Below are 23,628 nucleotides of genomic sequence, written 5' to 3'. Positions count from 1 at the left end.
CAACTGAGGCTCTGCTTCGAAGCGGGTGGTCGCCGCCACCCCCTCGCCTTTCTCGACCGTACTCTGCGGACACCCCGGTCAGGACAACGTGGGAACCTGGCTGTGGTCGAACAATCCACGACTTGCCCGACACGACACGGACGCCCAGGCTTGGGAAGCCGAAGGGGCGGGGGCGGAGGAAGGCCTTCTGGGGGGGGCCTTCCGCCCGAGCCCCCCCGGCAGCCCCGCCGAGGGAGCCCCCCGCCGCCCTGCCCCAACCCGGCGGACCCCCCTCCTTCGGGTCCGCCCCCGCCGCCCAGCGGGGCTCCGGCCGCGTCGCGCGACGACTCCCAGCATTCCCGGCCAGGAGGGGCCCTGGACGGCCGCCGTCCGGCAGACCCGCGGGGAGAGGTCCGAGCGGCGGCGGCGGCGGCGGGGCCCGGGCGGCCTTTCCCGGGGCGGAGCCAGCCCGGCGAGCCCGCCCCCTCTCCCGAGGGTATTTGACCCGCTTCCAGAGGCCGGGAGTGACTCAGACGCGCCGCTGTCAGTCGCGGAGCGGGAGGCGCCGCCCGGCCAGCCCGTCCTCACGCCGCCGCCGCCGCCATGGAGACCCCCGGCCAGAAGCGCAGCACCCGCAGCGGCGCCGCCGCCGCCGGCTCCACGCCGCTCTCGCCCGCCCGCATCACGCGCCTGCAGGAGAAGGAGGACCTGCAGGAGCTGAACGACCGCCTGGCCGTCTACATCGACAAGGTGCGCTCGCTGGAGTCGGAGAACGCCGGGCTGCGGCTGCGCATCACCGAGTCCGAGGAGGAGGTCAGCCGCGAGGTGACCGGCATCAAGGCGGCCTACGAGGCCGAGCTGGCCGACGCGCGCAAGACGCTCGACTCGGTGGCCAAGGAGCGCGCGCGCCTCCAGCTGGAGCTCGGCAAGGTCCGCGAGGAGTTCAAGGAGCTCAAGGCCAGGTGAGACCCCCCGCGCCCCCCCCCAGAATTTCGGGGCTGAGTCCGGCGCCGGCGGGCGGGTGCGCCTCTGGCGTGATTCCAACGGCGGCCCCCCGCCCGCAGCTGGATTCCCTCGTGTCCGTGGGAAAGGCTGGAGCCCCCGTTGCGGACGGAGGCCCGGCGTGGGCGTTGCGGCCTCCCTTGCCCCCTTCGCCTTTTATTCCGATTTTCTGGCTTGCTGGTTCCATGTTTGTTCACATCTTTCTGTAGGGCTGGCAATGAACTTGTATGACTTCTACCCCATGCAGCCCAAATTTCTGCAAATGAGGCACTTTGGGCAAGTTGCGCCCCACCCATTAAGTGGCTGTATGTTGCTTGCATTTTTGTGGTCGGGAGGCGGGGGGGGGATTCCCCCCTCCACTTCTTTGGGCACAGAGCAGTGAATCACAGGGCAGCCGGATAAGAGGGAAATACTCGAAATCGGGGGTTTTCAAACTGTTCTGCAGAACCCTCGGGCACTGCAAGCAGTTGGTGGGGACCATAAGAGATCCCCAGAGAGACCTTCAAAATAGCCAGTTTTCTATCGCGACAGCTTTGCCTCTTGACTGGGGTTCTGGGATTGTATTTTGGCCTGAAAAGGCTCGAAAGGCCCTGCTGCAGCTGGCAGCAGCAGTGGAAAAGACGTGGGACTGTGGGTGGTAGAAGGATCCCCTTCCTCGTGGCTTGTGGTGTTGAAGGAGGAGATGGTGTTGAAGGAGGAGGATTGACATTTACTCTTTGGCCATGAGGACTAGAAACTTTCAAACCTTAGATTCAGGGAGTCTCGGTGACTTGCACGCTTTCCTAGAGTGGTTGAAGCGCCGAGAGGTGCCAGGACACTTGGAAAACGTGGCACCTCCAGGCGATAATGGCAGAGCTGCTGTGGGTGAAAAGTCCACGCCAGCGGCCTTCTGGATGGACCCTCCCGGCCTCTCAATTGTGGCCTCCTTTTCCTTCCTGGCACAGTGAGAGGAAGGAATGGGGTCCCATCTTGGGTGAAGAAAACCTTGAGAGGTGACAAGAGGTGGCAAGTCCTCTTAATGCCGGTGTTGGGTGGGGAAGAGCGGCTGCCTTGGCACCCTCTTCATCTTCTCCAAGAGGCACCGTGGACAACGAGGTGGCATCCCTGAAGAGGACCAGCCCTCGAGGGTGCAGCTCACGCTCCAAAGACCCTTTGTGGCTGCATCTCATAGTCCAGCACAACCCCCAAGCGCAGCATTTAAGAGGGGGTTCTGAGGGTGGGTGTTCCAAGCTGTGTCCCCTGATTATTCATCTCTGAATAATGTGCCTCTCACAGGATCGGCAGCGTGCGTGGTCTCATTTAGAGCACAGGGTCCTATGTGGTTTGGGCTGCACAGTCCTCCCTGGTGGGTCTGTTGTGTTACATCGATTGGCCTACACTAGGGTTTCCCAAGCGTGACAGCTTTAAGAGGCTGGCTGGGGAATTCTGGGAGTTGGAGTCCACGCCCCTTAAAGTTGTCAAGGTTGGGAAACCCTGATCTACACCAGTGTGGGTCAGGAGAATGGAGCTGACTGTCCCAAACTGCACAAAGCCCCCCAAAACTTGGAACCTCATGTTGAGTGCGTGTGCATAAGATATAAAATTAGACCTGAGTTTAGGCGAGGTGGTAACATGCCTGACCTTAAATACCCTCCTGAGCGGTGGGTTGATTTGGGCTTCCCGCTTTCCGGTCTGATTCTCTGGGAGGTCTGGCTGCTGTAGCCCTTACCTGTTTACTCAGAAGGAAGCTCTGGCTGTTCGAGGGCGGTCTGCTCCTGAATGCTGGGTACTTAGCTGAGCTAACCCGGCTTCGTCTGTGAGATGGAATGGTAATATTAGCACGTCTAATCTGGGAAATGGGCGTGGAGGTCCTACAAGGACGCTGGACGTTGTTAGCGGTAGGTGTACTAATGGAGAGTTTGCAAATAAATCCACCCGCGTAAATAAATAAATGTAAATAAATTTACGCGCTCTCTGTTCAAATGGCTTGTCTCAGCAGCTGGAGCCATGCTCTCCAATACTCAGTGCCCAGAGACCCGAGCAGAGGGCAGGCCAGCGTTCGGCTGCAAGCTGGGAGAGAGATTGGGGGTGTTGGGGCACTGACCGGAGGCAGAAGGCCTCCTTTAAGCAATAGGAATGCGGCATGGCAGGGAGGGGATTCTGGGCATGCTCCCAAGGCTTGGAATTAAGGAGGGAGAGTGAAGGGTGGACCAGAGGGGGTGTTGGGGATGAGTCTTGGAAGGACGGTGTCATGAATGACGGAGTTATACAGTCTGTTTTGGACATAACAGGCAGTAGATATGGTCTCTCCCCAATACTTAAAAGATAAATGTGAATCTTTAAGCGTGCATTCCATCGCATTTTGCAAGGTTCTGCCCTTTCTTTCAGCAACACCATTTTGCTGAGGGGTGTACGGGTTAGAAAGAATTTGTTCTATCCCCTTTTCCGCTAGGAACCTTTTGAATTTGTGTGAAAGGTATTCTCCTCCTCTATCACATTGGAGTGCAGATACAGGCCTAGGGAATTTTCCATTTGCCCATGTCACAAAACTTTTAAATTTCTCAAATGCCTCATCTTTATGTTTTAAGATGTAGATAAATGTGTATCTTGAGAAATCATCAATGATGGTCATTGCATACCTTGCTTGTCCAAGACTTGGAGCAAAAGGACCAATAATGTCAGAGTGTACAATTTCCAAAGGTCTAGTTGTAACTCTGTCACTGTGCTTACTCACAGGAGCTTTTAGTGTTTTGCATTCTTTGCAAACTACACAGTCTAAGTATTTATCACAGGGTTTTATCTTTAGGTCAGCACACAGCTGTGGCATTTGTGCTATATACTTGAAATTAGCATGACCAAATCTCCTATGCATCAGGTGTACACATTGGTCATGATATGGAGTGTTGCCAACTGCAGCCTTGCAGCTTGGCTTCCTTGCATTTTGCACAATGTACAAGGAGTCTTTTAATATACCAGTAGCACACAATTTCCCATTTTTACGTATCCCACAACCATTTTTCTTAAATGTGATGACATACCCTGTTGCAGCCAATTGTGCCACAGATAAAGGTTTGATTGTAAATTTGGCACATACAACACACCTTTTACAGTTTCTCCCAAGCAGGATAAATACAAGTCACCTTGTCCCATAATTCTGGTCACAGACCCATCAGCCAAAGATACACTTTGTCTTTCAGTTTTAGACAGTGACACAAAAGAGCTTTTACAATTACGTAAATGACAATTGGCCCCAGAATCTAACACCCATACATCAGAATTACCCTTCTCAGCAACCTGTGCAATTTGGGTTGTCTGAAGAGCCTTCTTCTATGTTGCCCTTGTGTTCTTCTTCTCTGTCTTTCTACTCTTGGGTCTCAAGGCAGAGTCTTTCTGCAAATGTCCAGCTGAACCACAGGTGAAGCATCGCTGGCTGGCTAGTGCTGTGGCCTCAGCTTCCTTTCCCTTCTTTTCCCTTGCTTTCTGGTACTACAGCTTTCCAGAAGAGATGGGGGGGGGGATCTTTCCTCTCTCTTCTCCCATTCAGCGAGTAAGCACTGTGTAACATACGATGGGGTGAGGTCTGCTTCAGGCATAGCCTCCGGGGTACAGATCAGCGTGTCCCACGTTGCATTTAGTGAGGACAGGAGGATATAGGATTTTGTGAGAGGTGTAAATTCCATTCCTCTCTCCTGCAACTCAACAAACAGCTGCTGAATATGATACAGGTGCTCAGGAAGGCTATCTCCTTCTGCAAGGTAGGCTTTGTACAGCTTTTTTGTCAGGGTAACTTTACTCCCTGCTGTTGCCTTTACATACAAGTCTCTCAAAGCATCCCAAAGTTGCTTTGCAGACTGCATACCTCGCATGTGGACTAGCTGATTGTCCTCAACTCCCAGGATAATGGTTGCTCTAGCCCGCTCATCCTGTCTAAGCCATTCAGCACTGGGATTTTTTGGGGGGGGGTTGCTCACCAATTGGCAGCCAAAGATTCTCTCTGCGAAGATATATCTCCATCTTTAGGGCCCAATTCAAATAGTTGGTCTCTGATAGGCACTCCAGAGGCATCGCTGAGGGCCGGGAGGTAGCCATGGCTTCTTCCTTCTTTTGCAAGTCACCTCAGCTGGCTTCTTTGTCCTGTAGACCGGCAGTTGCTGGAAAATCTCCCGGTGGCTCCAAAGAAAATCTTCACAGGTCTTTGCTACCTGCCTTTAAATTGTGCATGAGGTGTGGAGCTGATCTCTCTATTCTCTCTGGGTTTTACTGGTCTTACTGGGTTTACTGGGCTGCTTACTGGGCCCATAAACTGTTGGCAGATTGCTAGGAAAGCCTTTGGCCCAGGAGAGATCAGAAAAGTCACACACCAGGCATTTCTATAAAAATAATTTTATTTACAGAAAGCAAAACATATTTAAAAGCTTCTGCATTCTTACAGGCTCTCAGTGAGAGCTGCTTAACTCTCTACATGCCTACACAGAAGGGAAACTGAAACTAAAAAAAGTCCAGGCAAGTTCTTTCCCCCAGGTGCAAAAATTAACATTCGAAAAGGGGACAATTAAATTCAACCTCTTCACTGGCTAAAATGATTAGTTACCATAGTAACCTTAATCTGTAGTAGAAAACAATATATTAACAGTTAACAGTTACCTCCTCATCTGCTCCTGCCCCCCCTCCCTGATCCGTGGTTCTGGATCGCCAAGATGTCTCCGCCTTGCGGCTAGTGTGCCAAGCGACGGGCAAGGGATGTGCGCTCCTCGCCAAGGGCGCGCCAGAAAGCAACCCACGAGATTTGCGGGCGTTTCCAGGATAGCCGCAAGGGCACTTGAACTGGGTGTTGTGTTGAGCGGAGGCCGGCAGTGAATTGCTCGGCCTCAGGAAAGGAACCTTCTGATCGTCCGCGATCAGCCCTTCGGTACTGTAAGTTCTGTGCCAGCTTTTCACACTGGCAGGAAGGGAAGTCTCCTAAACCCAAAATAGGAAGTCATTTTTCCCACCTTCTTGAGAAGCCTCGTGACTTAAAAATGAATGACTGTGAGATTCCACTTCCTTCTGCAAGTCCGGGGAGGAATCCCAGTTCTGGCAAAGCGGTGCAGGAGGGGAACTGCGGCTGTGGTTGCCGGAAATGCTTTTGAAGAAACGGCGTTGTGGGTCTCCTTGGCAATCCTTCTGTTTGGGTGGCTGCGTCTCGAGGCAAGCCGACCCAGCGTCTCTACCTGGAAGAGAAGCTCTGCCTGAGGAGCGGGTCATGAGGACTAGAAACGCCTCCTTGCTTTTGCAACACAGAGCCCAAGATTCTCGGACTGGGCAGAACGGCTGCAAAGTTCTCACCTTGAAAAATAGATATCCCCAAGGCTGGCAGGTGCCCCTCTTCGCCTTTCAGTGCCAAGTGCCAGCAGCTGAAAGGCACAAAGGAAGAAAACTCGGTCCACGGGGAATGGGTGTGGGGGTTACTTTCAGATTAATCTTTCTAATACAGGTAGTCCTCCACTTATGACCACAACTGGGACTGGAATTTCTGCCGTAAGTCATTGTGGTTGTAAGTTGACTCACCACGTGACCAAACCCGATTTTACAACCGCTTTTACGATGGTTGTTAAGTGAATCCAGATTCCCCAACGGACCAGCAAACAAGGTCGCAAATTGCAATCACGTGACCGCAGGACACTGCAACCGGTCGTAAATGCAAGCCGGCTGCCAAGTGCCCAAATTGTAATCACGTGACAGTCATAAGTACGAGTACAGGTCGTAAAGCACTTTATCTGAGGCTGTTGTAACTTTAAACTGTTGTTAAACGATCGGCCGTAAGTCGAGGACTACCTGTAGTTCATCATGGTGATCTTAAATTTGTAACACTGAGTTTCATATCCATTTACATCTTATAAAGCCAGTGTAACATCAGAAACACGCATGCCCTCACACACATCGCAACTACTTGGCATGTACAAGCCTGTATAAGCATCATTCCTGACTTTTCCAGCTCTTGGACAGAGACTCAGGCATTGTCCATCCTCCCCTGCCAGTTTCAGTTGAGCTGTTTTCTGGCATTAATCTGTTTCAAGAACCACAAGCCTATGCATTAAATTGTAACACCAGCACCGCCTTTCCAAGTGACCAGAGATTTCCCCTGCCTAGCCTATCCCTGTTGCCAGAAGCTTCCCCGGTGAGCACCCCACTGGGGTCCCAGGGCTCGGTCCAGTATTTTGGTGAGGACGATGCCCAGCTGGCATCGTTCTAGGAGCTGAATGGCACCGGGCCTTCTCTTGCTTCCCTCCACTGTCTGTCAGATTCTCATGTTTGAGGCTACAGGGGCCAGGTACTCAGCGTAAGCCAGGCAAGGCAGCCTGGCTTCCTCCTCCATGCCCCAGTAAAGAATCCCTTGGCTGACGCTTGGCATAGTAGCCCTGGGTAGCCACTGGGGGGCTGTCTGGCTCCAGCTTCTAGCATTCTCAGGGGGCTTCGGGGTTTGAGCTGGCCCACTTGGCTGGGCCTCTTGCCTGCCCAGCAGCTTCCCTTTGGCATCTCTTGCTGGCTCTGCTGCCCAGCATTTCCGGGTGGGAAGTCCGGGGATGAGACCCCAGGAGCCTTATAGCTGGGCTGAGCGGGAGGAGGAAGATGGCTTTTTCGGGGCTGCCAGGCTGCAGCCTTCTGTCTTCAGCAAGCGCTTGGCTCAATGCGGAGACCCCCATCCGATTCCAGCCATCTCGGGCTCCCAGTGAAGAAGGTGATGCAGAGCTTGCTCTTCCCAGCCCGAGGAAGGCCACCGCTGGCCAGTCCCACCACTGCGTAGGGTCAGCCAAAAAGGGCAGACTCGTCCGTTTAAGAAGGGATGGTGTTCTGTGCATGTTGGCGCATGGCTGGGCTGCCCAGCATGGCTGCGGCCTCTTCCTGGCTGTTCAAAGGCTGCGGTCCACCCCGGTTTGCAGCCGTCCAGCCCCACAAGCCGCTCGGCCGTCCGGCTTCGTTCTCTTGCTCCACGTCAGCTGCTGAGCAGGCGCTGGCTTTAAGCAGCTGCAGTTTTAGCATCTGCTTGCATCTGTCTTGGCACGAAAAAGGAAGAAATGTAACGTAACCGAGTAATGGAGACTTGGATCAGAGCTCCGATAAACATTTGAATTTTCTCCTCCTTTGTCCGAGTTTTTCCTCTCCTTCCTAAATTAAAAGCAAATGAAACTTTTTTTTTAAGTTGAGGCCCCATTTCCCCTGCTTTTGGAGAAGGAATTTCCTGGGCTGCTTTGCTTTCTCTGAGTTGGCATGCTGCGTTTGATTTAACGGGGAGAGTTGGAAGGGGCCGTTCAGGCAACTGAGCCCACCCCCTGCTCCCTGCTGGATTCGCTGGACCCCGCTCCGTGGACCCCACCCTCTAAACAATTGGTTCTTAAAGCCTTGTCAAACGAGGTGGCGCCTGCCAGCCGAGAAAGCAGCTCCTGATTCCCGTCACGATGTGGACACTCCGTGGCCCCCGTAAGCCATTGCAACCGTCTTTTTTACAAGCCGGCCCACTCAGCAAACTCGCATCCGGTTTCACGATTTTTCCGTGTGTGTTGAGAGAGATAAGCCTTAAGTTTCAAAGACACTTGAGAGTTTTGGCAGAAGCAGAAGTATTTTTATTACAGGACTTTGCAAAAAGAGTGCTCTGCAGTGCTGCAAGGGCAGAGACACACCCCAGGCAGTAAAGCATGTATATTTTATACCCTTTTTCCCGAGCACAAGTTCCCTCCTCCTTTCCCCTTTGATAAGGTACTTCGGAGTTTACAACCTACCCGAAACGCCTGCGTCCCACATGCCATCCTGTCTCCTCCAACCCCCAGCCGCAATATTTCCCTTACTCGGTTATCTCCCCAAACAAGGAACCTCTGAACCCTAATTGTGCTTACCAGGCTGTTCCTGGAACATCATGAACGTTCCTATCTTACACGCTTGTTCTCGTCGTTTCATTTTCACTACAACAGCTTCTAACAGTCCTCTTACAATTCTGCTGAGAGCACCTTTTATTATCAGTCTTGCACTAGCTAGCCGTACTGGCATCTTTTGTTAAGAATTAACTCAAGCCTCACCCTACGGCACGATGCCCTTTCCTCTCCTCCTTTGCCCCTTAGTGCGATTAAGCTACTCCCCCTTTTCCCAGTTAGCTATGTACAGATAATACTCAAGCTTTACTTCCAAGACAAGGCAGAAGGCCTCTTGTTAAAAATCAATCCATTTCTCACAGTGTTGCTCCCAGGCGCACGATCCCTCATCCGGGTACCTGGGGCTGAGTTTAGCATTCCAGAGGGTTGCGCTCACTGATCCTTATTGATTTATCCGTACGTTTCATACTGCTGTACTTTTCACCACTCCAGGCAGTTGGCAGGATAAAAATAAAGCGCTGAATATGCTTAATAACGGTATAAATGTGACCCAGTGCAATGTGGTGCCCCCTGGTGGTCAGTGTGGCTGAAAAATGCCACATGGGATTTCCACTGTGTAGAAATAGAAAAATCTCCCCCCTTCCAGAGATGGGGGGTGGGAATCATGGAAGAACCCCATACGTGGGGGCATGACATAATGAAACATCTGTCTCGCTCTGTTCTGAGAGCTTAAGGGGGGTGGACTGTGCATGCTGTTTGGGGAAGTGCCACCCAGGTCTGCCATCTGCCCCCCAAGTCTGTTGGCACCAGATGGTTTTCCCTGCTGGGGCTCCCCTTAAGTCAGGAGTTGGGGTGCCCTGTGATGTGGTCCTCCGGACCTCCACCTCCTTAACCTCGTGTGGGTGGTGATCCAGTGCAGGCCCCCTCAGGATGGATATGGATGGTGGGCAGATTCTGGCTAGGAGAGAGCTTGGCAAGCACATGGTGCCCAGCCATGATGAGCTTTAAAAGTTAAAAGCACCTTGAACTGGGCCTGGAAACCAGCGCAGAGCCTCCACGTAGCAGTCAGGCTGGCGAACCGGCTCCTCCTGACAACAGGCCACTGTGTTTTGGACCTGTTTATTTATTTCAGTATTTTCATCAGTCTTATAGGCACTCCGGTTGTGGGTGACTCGGAGCAGTGCACACTCCAAACTCTATAAACTGGTTTAAACACAATACAGTTAAAAAAAAAAGAGAAACAAATCAGTGGCGGGCACAGATTGCAGCTCCTGAGATCTTCAAGGGCAGCCCTGTGTGAAGTGCACTGCAGTGATCTAACCACGGGGTGATGAGGGCATGAGTCACTGCTGCAAAGGCCTCCTGCTCCTTCAAGGGCCTTTGAGGGGTTGACATCCGTTGGCATGATTTCTTATTTGACTATCACTGCCAGCCTCTGAGGTGGCGCTGGCAGAGGGTCGGGGCTTGGCCCAGGAAGGTCAGCAGCCAAGGTGGGGCACTAACTGTCCCTCCGTGTCTTGGTCCACTGCGACCCTGGCCTTCACTTTGCGGAAGGTACTTCAGGTATCCTGGTCCCCTGGGGGCCGCCTCGAGCTGCTGCCCTTGGCAAGCGTCTTTAAAGGAATCTCTCCTCTACAGTCAGAAGCAGGCAAAGGGGTTGCCCGTTTCTTCTAAGTCAGCTCAGCATTTTGGGATGGCCAACGAACCTGGCTTCCCTTCAACACCTTAATTAGCTCTGTGCAGTACGTGAACATCCCTCTCTGAACGAAATTGGGTCGGTCGTTAGGAACTCAGCAAAGGCTACCTGTGCCGAATCTGCTTTTGACCGTTTTCTCCTCGTTTCCGGCAAGGGGGTCCACTGGACCCAGATAACCAGTCCCACAGATTAAAGCTGCTCCCTCCTGGTGGGCTGCTGAACGCCTCGAGCGTTTGGTCCAAACCAATTTAAACGTACTGCTCCTGCAAGCCTGAACTTCTTTATGTCCAGGGATGGCATTCATTGCCTTACAGGTAGTCCTCGCTTAACGATCACAATTAGGATTGGAATTTTGGTCGCTAAGCGAAGCGGTCATTAAGCGAATGTGACCCAATTTTACGACCTTTTTGCAGTAGTTCTTAAGCAAATCACTGTGAGTTTTAAGTGAACCAAGTGGTTGTTAAGCAAATCACGCAGTTCCCCATTGATTTTGCTTGCCAGAAGCCGGCTGGGAAAGTTGAAAATGGCAATCACGTGACCATGGGACGCTGCAACGGTCATAAATGCAAACTGGTCACCAAGCGTCCAAATCGTGATCACGTGACGACAGGGACTCTGATGGTTGTAAGTGTGAGGACCAGGACCAATTGTAAGTCATATTTTTCAGCACCGTCGTAAGTCTAAACCATCACTAAACGAATGGTTGTTAAGTGAGGACTACCTGTACAGCCGTGCTCCGCGTTTCGCCCGCAAGAGCCTGGGCAATGCCCAGGACAGCCAGACGTGAGCTCCAGATTCCCAGAGAGCGACTCTATTTGCACGTGAGCTGGTTGGGTGAACTGGATCAATTGAGGTTACTCAGTCATAGCTGAGCCACAGTTCGGTGAGATGTGTGAATGGAGTCATTCCCTTTACCCCGTGCCTGGGTTCGAATCTGGGTAATGTTCTGGGAGGAAGGTGCTCCGGAGTCCTGTTCCCATGGGCACCCTACATCCGTGTTGCCAACCTCTCCCAAAGTCCATCCTGTCTTCTGCTGAACCGGCTGCTCCTGCTGGTGGCCTCGGGAGCGATGGGCCGCCGGGAACGTGGGTCTCTCCTCCTGACCAACCGCTGCGTCTCCCCCCCACCAGGAATGCCAAGAAGGAAGGAGACCTGCTGGCCGCCCAGGCCCGGCTGAAGGACGTGGAGGCCCTGCTGAACTCCAAGGAGGCCACCCTCACCACCGCCCTGGGGGAGAAGCGCAACCTGGAGAATGAAGTCCGCGACCTCAGAGGCCAGCTGGCGAAGGTAGGCCAGGCGCCCTGGTCCCTGGGTGTCGGCCCTTGCATTTGATTGAATGGAGAGCAGTGGGAGGGGCTCTTCAGGCGACTGAGCCCACCCCCTGCTGCTGCTGGATTCACCCGACCCGACCCCGTGGACCCATGCTCTGCCCCGCTCTTGGGGGACCCTCGGGGGAGAGTGGCTGTTCCATCTTCTGCGCCTCCGCCCTCTGTCTCCAGACTACGGGTCCCAAAATCCCCTGCCAGCACATTGGAGGAGGAATGCGTTTGCCGTGCTGAGGTAGACGATGCCTGTGATGTCAATGCCCCGGAGCTCGGAGCCCCTCTCGGAGCCCCCCTCTTGTGCAGCAGAGGAGGGGTCCCTCTGCTAGGAGGCCACTAGCCTGTCACCCCCCTGGCAATCCTTTGTGCGCCAACGCCTGTTCCTGGAGATTGCCAGCCAAGAGCCCAGACGTGGCAGGGCCAGGATGAGGCTCTTCTGCCTTATTGGGCTCCCAAACTGAAGGCGGCCTGGCATTCAAGAGGGCTCCTGCTTCCAGTTTGTTTTGTTTTGTTTGTTAGTTTTTCTCCAACAATGGGTCAGTTGGGTGCCTTGATGATTTTTATTTGGCTACGCTTCATCTTTTTAATGACTTTTGATGACATAAATGTAATATGTGCTGTAAGGTCTAGAAGGACCACCAAGGCATTTCAGAGGTAGACTGCTCCTGGTCGCGGAGGTGCCGTCCCCTGCCATGAATTCGGCCCCTTAATCTTTTGGGTAACGCGGCTCAGGTGATCCCTCCTCGCTCGAGGGATGCCATGTTTGTCGCGATGGGAGACAAAGACATGTCTCCCGCTTCAGCAGATGCTGTCTCTGTGTCGGCCCTGTGTGAAGAAGAATGGAGCAGCCTCTCTCTCTCTCTCTGTGCTGCCCCCTGGAGCTATCTTAATTTTGCCGTCAGCCTAATTTTATCGTCCGTCCGTCTGCCCCCCTCCCTCCCCGCAAACTGGGTGGCGGCTGGAAATCTCACCTCTGCAGGAGCCGCCTGGACCCAGCAGGTGGCACCCGAGCCCACTGTTGGCCAAGGCAGGGCTCCAGTGAGCAGGAACGTCCAGTTGGTGGCAGTTCCAAAGTGGCCCTTGTGTGTCCCCCCGTCTGTCCCCCTCCAGCTGGAAGTTGCCTTGGCTGACATCAAGAAGCAGCTCCAGGACGAAATGCTGCGGCGGGTGGATGCGGAGAACAGGCTGCAGACCCTGAAGGAGGAGCTTGACTTCCAGAAGAGCATCTATAGCGAGGTGAGTCCCAGAACCCTGGACTCTTCCCCTTGGGAGGGACCTGGGAGCCCTTCTAGTCCAGCCCGTCTCGGGCAGGAATCCTCGGCATATCCGGGACGTTGGCTACTCAGCCTTGGCTCGGAAATGGCTCCGCTGCTTGGCACGTGGAGGAGCAGGGCCTGCTGGATCGGGGGGGGGGGGTAGTACGGGGGGCTGGGTCGTGCTTGGGGGGCCTGCCTTCTTGCCGACCCCGGAGCCCTGGCTCAGCCGCTGCCCCACTTCCCGCAGGAGCTCCGCAAGACCAAATGCCGCCATGAGACCCGTTTGGTGGAGATCAACAATGGCCGCCAGCGGGAGTTCGAGAGCAAGCTGGCAGATGCCCTGCAGGACCTCCGCGGCCAGCACGGAGCCCGGGTCGCACTCTACAAGGACGAGCTGGAGAAGACGTACGCAGCCAAGGTACCACAGCCTGGGCGAGTGGACTCCCGCCCCCATCATCCCCATGCAGGCATGCTTCGGGTCTGCCCCCCCAGGGGTGTTCTGCTTTCCTCCCATTTAGATCCCCCAGATAAGCCCCCCCCACTCACCTGCAGCCTTTAAGGGGACTGCAGGCCTGGAAGGAGGGATGCTGCGACCGGCTCTGCGCCTTTTAAAGTTCAGCTCCTAACCTGGGGAAACGCCGCCTCTTTGATTCGCTGGGGCTGCGCTGGGCTTGGGGAAACTAAGCCAGACTCCCATCTCCCGACCTTGGTCTTGCTCACGGATTGAATCCCGGCAGCTGGAAAACGCCAAGCAGTCGGCTGAGAGGAACAGCAACATGGCCGGGGCGGCTCACGAGGAGCTTCAGCAGACCCGCATCCGCATCGGCAGCTTGTTGGCCCAGCTCAGCCAGCTGCAGAAGCAGGTGAGGGCTGGGGAGGGGCTGCTGTTCTGCTGCCTGCTCGGCCTGCCGGTGGGTCTCTGGGTAACATTGTGGCACCACCAGCTGTGTGGAGGAATCGCTCCTTGAGCTCTGTACACACGGAGTGCCATCCAGGGTGCCTCAAGCACCCATTTCTGGGTCCCCCTTCCCTCTGTGAGGCCCCCGCTGTTCCCTCCCATTCCCGGGGGGGGACAGCCCTATCTTGCGAGCCTTCCTGCATGTTAGTGGGCCGGGGGGCATCCTGTCCTGCTCCAGAGCCAGGGGGCCACATCCTCAGGGCCCCACTCGTAACATCTGGAGACAGATGTAGGGCGCATCTCTGGGGCATCCCACACTGCATGGGGCTTTGCTGTAATGGTTAGGAAGGCTCAGTGGGGTGAATTGTACAGATTTCTGGGTAAAATGCAGAATTGCTGGCCCCAGAAGCCAGCGTGCAAACGGGACCCGGCCACTGCCAGCCCCTCATTCACACATCATGCTGAGCTCGAGGCAGGTTTGCCAGGGCCAAGCCAACCATATTGTGGCAATTTGGGTGCTCAGGCAGGGGAGTCACTTCCCCGGGCTTCCGGTCCAGGCCGCCCACCCCTCTGCTGATGTCCTTCCAGCTGGCAGCCAAGGAGGACAAGCTGCGTGACCTGGAGGACACCCTGGGCCAGGACCGCGAGACCAGCCACCGCATCCTGGCGGACAAGGAGCAGGAGATGGCCGAGATGCGGGCCCGCACGCAGCAGCAGCTGGACGAGTACCAGGAGCTGCTGGACATCAAGCTGGCCCTGGACATGGAGATCAACGCCTATCGCAAGCTGCTGGAGGGCGAGGAGGAGAGGTGGGGGCGAACGGGACAGCCCAGCCTTTGCGGTTCCCTGCGGGGTACGGCCGGTGGGACCAAGCCAGGCGGACGTTTGCCTGGGGGGCCTTCACCGAGCAGGAGCTGGGGAGGGGGCGCCAGCCACGGGCAGTCCTGGGCACCTTCAGGCAAGGCCCTGAGCACCTGCTGAAAAAAGGCTGCCTATCTGTGGTTTCACTGTTTGGATTTAGATTGGATTTGGACAGATCTAGCATTTGTCCGGCTGCCTCTCTTTGGGGGGAGCATTTCCGGTGCCCCTTGGCTTCTAGGACGGTTGGCAGGCCCTCAGAGTGTGCCTCCCACTGCCAAAGTTCAGCTCGGCTTCGGCATTTCTCCTGGCACTGCTGGGACAGCTCTGCTCCTGTGGCAGGCGAAACGGGGGGCAGCCAGCCCTACGCAAAGGGAAGCTTTCTGTGTGCTGCGGGGAGCACGATGTGCCCGTGGGGAGGCAGCCCTCCCCATCAGCCACCTTGCCTCCCTTCCCCCCAGGTTGCACCTCTCCCCCAGCCCCTCCTCGCAGAAGAGGGGCAAGCAGATCCGCGTGTCCCACTCCACCCCGCAGGGCTCTGCCAAGAAGAGGAAGCTGGAGTACGGCGAGAGCTGCACCAGCTTCTCTCATTACACTCGGACCAGCGGCCGGGTGGCCGTGGAGGAGGTGGACCTGGAGGGCAAGTTCGTCCGGCTCAGGAACAAGTCCAACGAGGTGGGTGCTGGGGTACTGGAGGCAGTGGTGTGCCCAGAAGTCCCGGGCCAGAGAGGTCTGGCAGAAGCCATTCGGCCCCTGGGGTAGGGTGGGGTGGGGGGAAGTAAACTCTTCCTGGGCCCAGCCGACCTTCAGAGCTGCGGGAGGCAGCCGCGTCCTTGTGGGGTGGGTCCACCCAGGCCCCACGGGCAGCCCCTGTGTCTTTTAACGCGGCCCCATAAATGTCTGTCAGGACTGAAGGGATGCGTATGTGCGGAGAGCAGTTGCGCTAACCAAAAAAAGAAGGAAAAAAGATTAGTTTGTTTGTTTGTTTATTTAAATTTATTGGCTGCCCCACACCAGCAATCAATGAAAGGGAATCCAACGTAGCTTTTGCTCTGGCCTCACTGCTGCTTTTTAGAGCTGAGCAGAGGCCTGCTCTGCCACCCACCGGGAACATTGGAAAGGAGACAGCGTAGGCTCCTTCCAAACGCTTTGAGTTTGCAGTTGCAAGCCAGGATGGCTGGACTTTGGCTACAGTCCGAAGTACTTGGCAGGATCAGGGTTGTCTCCCCCCCTACGGAGAGCCGGCTTCGCTTCCTGGCTCCCCCCAACAAAGTCTCCCCAGCTTCTGGTCAACAGGGATGGAGAACTTGCAGGAGAAGCTGGGCTGATGTTCTTTGGGACCAGTCTGGAGAAATTCTCTCTGTTTGACTTCAAGCTATTCTTTTTGGATTTTACGGATCTTTGACCAGTTTCCACAATTGTTGGCAGTGTTTTAAGCATCAGCCCCCAAATGCAGAGCTGCAGGCAGGTGTCTCCCAAAATGCACGGCCTTCGGGACACAAATGCCATAGTCTTTTGAGACATTCTCCCTGCAACAAAATGGTTGTAATTTTGAGCTGTGGATTCTGAGAAGTGCAAGGGTTTTTAAAATTTATTTACTTTTCAAATTTTGTTACTGCCCATCTCCCCCAAAAGAGGGACTCTGGGCGGTTAGGGGTGGGCGAGGTGTTTTGGTCCCATGTATTTGAGGGGGCCAAATCGGGTAAGTTTGTGGCCACCCCTGAATTGCATTCCCCACTTAGCCTGGTCCCCAGGGCCTGTGCGGCCTCTCTCGGGCCATCCGCTGCCCTGCGGACTCCTGCCACTGCCTCCCTTCTGTGCCTCCTCAGGATCAGTCGCTGGGAAACTGGCAGATCAAGCGGCAGAATGGAGACATCCCCATCTGCTACCGGTTCCCCCCCAAGTTCACCTTGAAGGCCGGCAAGCTGGTGACGGTGAGCAGAGTGGTGGGCATTGCGGGGAGGAACGGTTGGGGTCCCGGGATGGGGGAAGCGGCAGGGGAGACTGGACGCCTGGAGGGATCCCCCGCCCCTCTGGGGCCGTGCCATCTGCGGGGGGCTGGGCAAATGCTCTGTGGCGCTGATGCATCCTCTGCTTTTCCTCCCCCCCCCCTGCAACTTCTGAAGATCTGGGCTGCTGGCACTGGGGTGACCCATAACCCCCCCTCGGACATGGTGTGGAAGAACCAGACCTCGTGGGGCTCCGGCGACAGCCTGCGCACCACACTCCTCACCTCCAGCGGAGAGGTAAGGCGGCCCAGCGAGGGGTGGGGTGGGGGGACCACGTGGCCGCCGGTTTCCCGCAAGGCTGGAAGGAGGGTCTCCTACCTGAAGGCTGCCATGGGGGTGGGGAACGGGGTCGACCTCGGCTTTGGAGGGGGGAAGGGCGTTACGGGTGCTGCTCTCCCCACCCCCCTCTCTGTTGTCCTTTCTTCTTCATCGGATGGACACGACCCCCCAACGGTTTTCTTTCCTGGGTGCGAAAGGCTTTTTGGAAATAGAGACAATGCCTCGGGCTGGCCCCTGGCTCTGCAACCTTTTTGATTCCTGTTCAATTTGGAAGCAATTCAGAGCGGGTAAAAACAAAGCTGGGGGGGCCATCCCTTGGGGATCCCCTCATGTTGAGGTCGACTCCTGGGGGCTCGGCGGATGCGTCCTGGCGCTTTTCTTGGGGCCAGCATGGAAGAGGCCTTACCCACCTGGGCACCTTCCCATGCAGCAGGCTGGGAGGGCACCGGTTGGGGAAGGGCACAGGGTGTAGCCCAGAGCTCTGCTTTCAGGTGGGCTGATGGCGGCCCTGGGCAGAAGGCAAGAGCCCCCGTTCCTTCCTTTTTTCCCAGCCTGGCTACCCCCCACCCCAAATCATGCTGAGGTGAGGTTGGCCCCGGGCAAGTCCTCCGTTTCTTCTTCCCTCACTACAGGAGGTGGCCAAGCGCAAGGTCATTGCGGACAGTGACGATGAAAAGGACGAGGACGAGAACGGCATCCACCACCACCATGTGAGTTTGGGGGGGCACGGGGTGCCCTGAGGGAAGAGTATTAGGTCTGTTTGCCGCCTTGAGTTATTTATAAAAATAATAGAGGCGGATAGAAAACAGAAAATAAAAGAACAAAAACTTGCTGCTCTGGGGCTGAATTAAATGGGAGAACAAGCCATATTCAACATCAGTTACAGATAGTCCTCGGCTTACGACTATTCATCTAGCAACTGTTCGAAGTTACGACAGTGCTGAAAAAAGTGAGGTCCTCGCACATACGACCATCGCAGCGTTCCTATGGCCACATGATCAATATTCAGGCACTTGGCAACCGGCTCGCACTTAGAACAGTTGCACTGTCCCGGGGTCACATGATCACCATTTGCAACCTTCCCAGCCAGCTTCTCACAAGCAAAGTCAATGGGGGAAGCCGGATTTGCTTAATGACTGTGGTAATTTGCTTATTGACCACAGTGGTTCACTTAATGACTGCGGCAAAAAAGGTCATAAAATCGGGCGTGACTCACTTAACCACTGCCTCACTTAGCAACAGAAGTTCCAGTCCCAATTGTGGTCGTAAGTCGAGGACTACCTGCATGGTGATTTTTGAAAATGCAAACAGCTTTATTGTGGGGGAGGACTCCCAACTGTAACTCTTTTCTGCCTTGTTACCTGTGGGAGAAACTCTTCCTCTGGTGCTGTCTGGATTTCTCCCCACGCACCGCTCGTGTTCGATCTCCCTTTGTGGGTTCGTTTGTTACGAAGGCCAGGAGTGCCTACGGAAGATAAAAAAGTCTAATGAGACCCCTCACTGAAAGCAAGCATTGGGGTGAAATAATCCTCGATTCTAAGGATTATTTTAGTTATCCTCAGGTATACAAACTGAAACTTTTACGTACCTCTTCCTGTTTTAAAGAAAATTGCAAAGCCGTTTACCATAAAATTTCAAGCTGTACGTTCAAGAATTTGACAGAAGCCTACATTAAAATTTGAAAACAAAAAGTGAAATAAGCACCCAATAAACCGAAACTATAACGGGCAGCAGAAGCAGCAACGCAAAGAGTAAAATATCACCGCAGCGCAAACACTGTATTAAAAGGCCTGCAGAAATAAAAAGGATGGGGCCGGGGGGGCCTGACTGGGGGGGCATCCAGAGGTGGGCGTTAACTGGAGACGTCCTGCTCCCGCACGCCCCCCCCCAGCAGACCCTCCGAAGGGGTTCGGAAAGCATCAGTGGGAACATACGGGAGGGGGGACGTGGCTTTTCCTGCTACGGGGGTCTCAAAATGTTGAACTGGTTTGGAAAGAAACTGGGAGCCAGTGAGGGTCATAAAGGACCGGTATGATGCACTTGTGTTCTTTTGCCACAACATTTTCCCAGTGGAAGTTTCCAAGCCCTCTTCCAAGAATTCAAGACTCATTGTTAGAAACATGTGTTTGCGGTTAGAAACTTGTGCGTTTAATGCCGCAAGAAATGTATGGAAATGTGGATAGGCTGACAGTGCTGTGATTTGTTTGCCCCTGAAAAACTCACCACACGAGCCTTAGTTTAAAAATAACATCCGAATCAGATCTTCGGGCAAGCTTGGACCTCCCGGAGCAGGATTTGGATCAAGTCTGTTCTGTGGAAGCCATTTTTAAAAACTTTTGCTGAATCGTTTTTGCGAAAATGAGATTGTTTTACCTCCGAATGCTTCTTGGCTGTTTGTTGTTCAGTGTATTTGATCCAAATCCTGTTGCTGCTTCTGGAATTACACAGGGATTGGAAGATTTGGAGTAAAGGCATATCCCTTTGCATAGAAAATGGATGAAAATGATGACCCCTGGAATGGCAAAGTGGAATCTTCCCTCCTGCGAAAAGAATGGAGGGCCCCTTTAAAAAGCATGATCCAAAAATGAGATCAGAATAACAGAAGTTTTTCCTTGGTGTATATCGGACACCTCAGACAACGTTGGAAATACAGCTTAGCATTCAACTGGTTAACATGCTCACATTTAACGTGCTTGTAAATTTAACAAGCACAGTAAATACAAAAATGCGTTTAGCCTCCATTCCAGTTTAATCCTGCATTTTTGGAATAATTAAGTTTAGCACTTTTCAGCGCTGGGCTCTTTTTGAGAACGCCTCCGTCGGCTTCTGAGCCAGAGCAAGCCGGTGTGAACAGCGAAAGTGTCCTTGCAACACAGGCCTGGTTTCTCCAGCGCCAGGTGCTGGTGGGGGGGGGCTTCCTCTGGGCAGCCCAGGCTCTGCTCCTCACTGCCCGGCTTTTTTTCCAGAACCACTGCAGCACCACCAGGGACCCGGGCGAGTACAACCTGCGTTCCCGCACGGTGCTGTGTGGCACCTGCGGGCAGCCCATCAATAAGTCGGCCGAGGGCACAAATGCCGCAACCACCACCATGTCCTCTGGAACCTCCTCCCCCAGCTTGACCATCACGCATGGCCATCGTGCCGGGGGCACTAGCATCGGAGAGAGCCTGCTGTCTCGCTCCTACATCCTGGGCAGCTCCAACCCGCGCCAGCAGGTCAGTGTGGGGGCCACCTGAGGGGGGGTGCAGGGGGTCCTGGGCCTGGCAGGCCAGAAGGGCTGGCTTGTGGCAAAGAGCCTTGACTGTTTTTCTTTATGGACAATGGGCAGGTCAGGGCGGAAGGTACTCTGCAGACCACACCTTGTTTGTGGTGGGAGTCCTCAAACTGCAACTTGCCACCCCTCTCCTCCCCTTGCTTGTACAGCTGGTCCTCACTTAATTACCACAATTGGCATCAGAGTTTCGGTTGCTAAGTGATGCAGTTGTTAAGCAAATCTGACCAGATGTTACGACCATTTTTGCAGCAGTCGTTAAGTGAATCACATGGTCATTAAGTGAATGATGTGGTTCCCCATTGATTTTGCTTTCTGGAAGCTGGCTGGGAAGGTGTAAAATGGTGATCATGTGGCCGCGGTGGTCGTAAGTGTGAGGACCAGCCGCAAGTCATTTTTTCCAGTGCCGTTGTAAGTCTGAACTGTCGTTAAACAAATGGTCATTAAGCAAGGACTACCTGTAGTATGTGACAGCAGGGGAGGTGTGCGTAAATGTGTGTTGGTGTGTTACGAATGCCTCCGGGCAGGCAGAGAGTTGACTGCAGGCATCCCTGAGCTTGGTGTGCCTCGCAACCCTTCCTGGCCTCTTCTGCGCTGCCCAAGGCTTCCTCAGCCAGTGCATTTTGGAAAGTGGGAGGATACCCACTGAAGAGGATATGCGGGGTGGGTTGAAACCCCCCAAATGTTGCATTTTGTGTCTGTAAAGCTCACCTGGGAGCAGCACCTCCAGTTGACCTTGTGCGCTTGTGTGTATGCATGCAAGCCCTGTTGGGTGGTTGTGTGAACAAGGAAGCGTAGAGTCTAGGTCAGTGTTTCTCAGCTGCGGGCACTTTAAGACGTGTGGACTTCAACTCCCAACATTCCCCAGCCAGCACGGGAAGTTGAGGGCCACACATCTTAAAGAGGCCAGGGCTGGGAAACACTGGGCTGGTATTGATTGTCACCCCTTGCTGAACTGCATTGCTTGAACAGGGGTCAGACTGCATCTTGCAGCTGGAAACTCCCCTGTGTCGGGGTCTGGCTAAAGCAGGTGGTCAGGGGTGGGGGGGCAGAGCCAGTCTGTGTAGGCAGCACACCACGTTCCCCCCCCCCAGGCAAATGGAATTGGGGCTTCTCTGGGCCCATTCGGTGGCAGTGGCTGGGACACGCTTTGCCTAGGGAAGGCTGGTTGGGGGATATTTTATGCAGAAGATCCCTATTTTGCCCTCTAGAAAATTGTTTTAATTGTTCTTTCCCCTGCTCCTGTCTGGCACCGCTGAACATCAGGAGCTGGTGCAAATTTGGGCCGTTCTGTATGGACTTTGGGCGCAGAAAGGGGGCTGGGGAGGCTGTTTTTCCTCTGGGGGGGGAGGGAGGGAGGGAAGGAAGGAAGGAAGGAAGGAGAAAAGGAAAGAAAGAAGGAAGGAAGGAAAAGAAAGAAAGAAAGGAGGGAGGGAGGGAGGGAATGTGATACTGTTATTACTAGATATTTTGATTTTATCTGGCCTTAGGGCTGTAATGATTTGATTTGCTCTCTCTCTCTCTCCCCCCGCAGGGCCCTTCAAACTGCAGCATCATGTAATCTCCCAATGTCTCCCGCCACGCACTCACTGCCCGCTATACGAAGCTCTCTGTCCTTTACATGCGCAGAAAAAAAAAAGAGAAAAGAGGAAAAAAACATTTTTAAAGAAGTTATTTTCTACTGCAAGAATTTATATTTTTTTATCTCTCTCTGTATATCTCTATATCTATATAAATACGCTAAAGATGCTTCAGGGTTTTTTAAGGGGGGGAAAAAGTCCTTTTTCTATAACAGAAGTTTAAAAGGAGCCCTGCCAAAGAGTTTAATTTACTATTGCCAAAAAAGAAGTCCTATAATTTTAATATTTCTTCCACTAAGGGGGAGCGTGCAAATGTGTGTGTGTGCACACGAGAGCGTGTTTGTGTGTGTAGATAGATTTCCTTGAATACCAAAGCTTAGGTCCCTCAGAGGTGAGACCCTCCAGGTTCCTCTTCTCCTTCTAGGCTGAGCTCTAATTTTTTTGCACTTACTGTCTCCCTGCGAGGAGCGTTGACCACTAACCAGCTACGGTTAACTACCGCCTCCCTCCCCAGCTGTCCGTGCACTTGCGACAAAGGTCCGACTCTTTCGAAGCGCTTCACGCAACGAGTTGACCCTTGTTTCCATTCTGAGAGCGGGTGGGAGGCTTTTTCGTTCTTAACTCATTTCGGTTTGCAGTTATCGATGGGGATGTGCTGCGTTTAATCCAACGCCAGTCCAGTCCAGTCCAAACCAGGTTGCTTAATACCTGCAATGAAACACTTTAAGAGGTAGGAATTCGGGGATTCTTGGATTAAATTCCAAAACATCCTTAAATCAGAACCTGTTCTGATTCGGCCCCATTGCCCGCTGTTCAAAAAAGCCAGGTTGTGTTTCATGTAACAACCAGCTGGTTCCATATAGGATGCATGTGTACCTTTGAAACAAAATCTGATTTACTCTCCCCCCAAAAAGAGAAAAGCTCGTATGTTGTCCAAGCCTATACACGTGATGCCCCACTCAATAGTTTTAGGGGGAAATTTACTGGGCTTCATGGATAAAGATTTGGAACACAAACACGGAAAACTTTTAAGATATCTGATCACCTCAGTGGAAGAATGGATATTTAAATCCCTAGATCTGGCACAGATGGCAAAACTTACGGACCAATTAAATGATAAAAATGTAGAAGACTTTCTGAATGATTGGACCCCTTTTTTCAATTACGGAGAATCAACCCAAAAAATTAATATGATTGTGTAAAATGATGTAAAGATGTAAATATTTTGTATTTGATTTATATAATCTTAATAGAATTGTAGAATTTAAGTTAGTAATTTATCAAAAGAAATATTTAGTTAAGGTATAAAAATTGTAGTACTTAAGGAGTTGGAAATCCATTTCTTTTCTTTTTAAATTTCTTTTTCTTCTTTGTCTTCTATTCCCTTTTTTTTTCTTTTTTTCTTCTTGTCTTTGAATTGGATGTTAAATATCGATTTGTCATTGAATGTATAAATTATTTGTGTAAATAATAAAATTATTAAAAAAAATAATTTTAGGGGGAAATTAAGTTTACAGCCACTATTTGCTTCAAGGGACGTTTAGCAGAAAGCTGAGAAGCGCCTTGCTTTGCAGATGAGCATTTCCGGTCCCCCTCTGTGAGGAAAGGCAGCTGGCCTTTCGATGCTTCTGACCCGCTTTGCTTGGACGGCTGCG

The 23,628-nt window shown here is 53.3% G+C and overlaps 1 protein-coding gene across 1 annotated transcript; it reads left to right on the top strand.

Annotated features, from left to right (window-relative positions):
• Positions 1 to 572: 572 nt before the first annotated feature.
• LOC134506555 (prelamin-A/C-like) lies at positions 573 to 22,948 on the top strand. The gene is made up of 12 exons (XM_063316790.1): positions 573 to 941; positions 11,631 to 11,787; positions 12,933 to 13,058; positions 13,326 to 13,496; positions 13,816 to 13,941; positions 14,565 to 14,785; positions 15,296 to 15,509; positions 16,664 to 16,768; positions 16,961 to 17,080; positions 17,755 to 17,832; positions 20,089 to 20,337; positions 21,928 to 22,948. The coding sequence occupies exons 1-12, from the start codon at positions 583 to 585 to the stop codon at positions 21,952 to 21,954; spliced, it is 1,953 nt and encodes a 650-aa protein (XP_063172860.1). The 5' UTR covers positions 573 to 582; the 3' UTR covers positions 21,955 to 22,948.
• Positions 22,949 to 23,628: the final 680 nt, after the last annotated feature.

This window comes from Candoia aspera, chromosome 17, assembly GCF_035149785.1.
Source record: "Candoia aspera isolate rCanAsp1 chromosome 17, rCanAsp1.hap2, whole genome shotgun sequence".
NCBI lineage: Eukaryota > Metazoa > Chordata > Lepidosauria > Squamata > Boidae > Candoia > Candoia aspera.
This window is presented reverse-complemented; position numbering and strand designations above follow the sequence as displayed.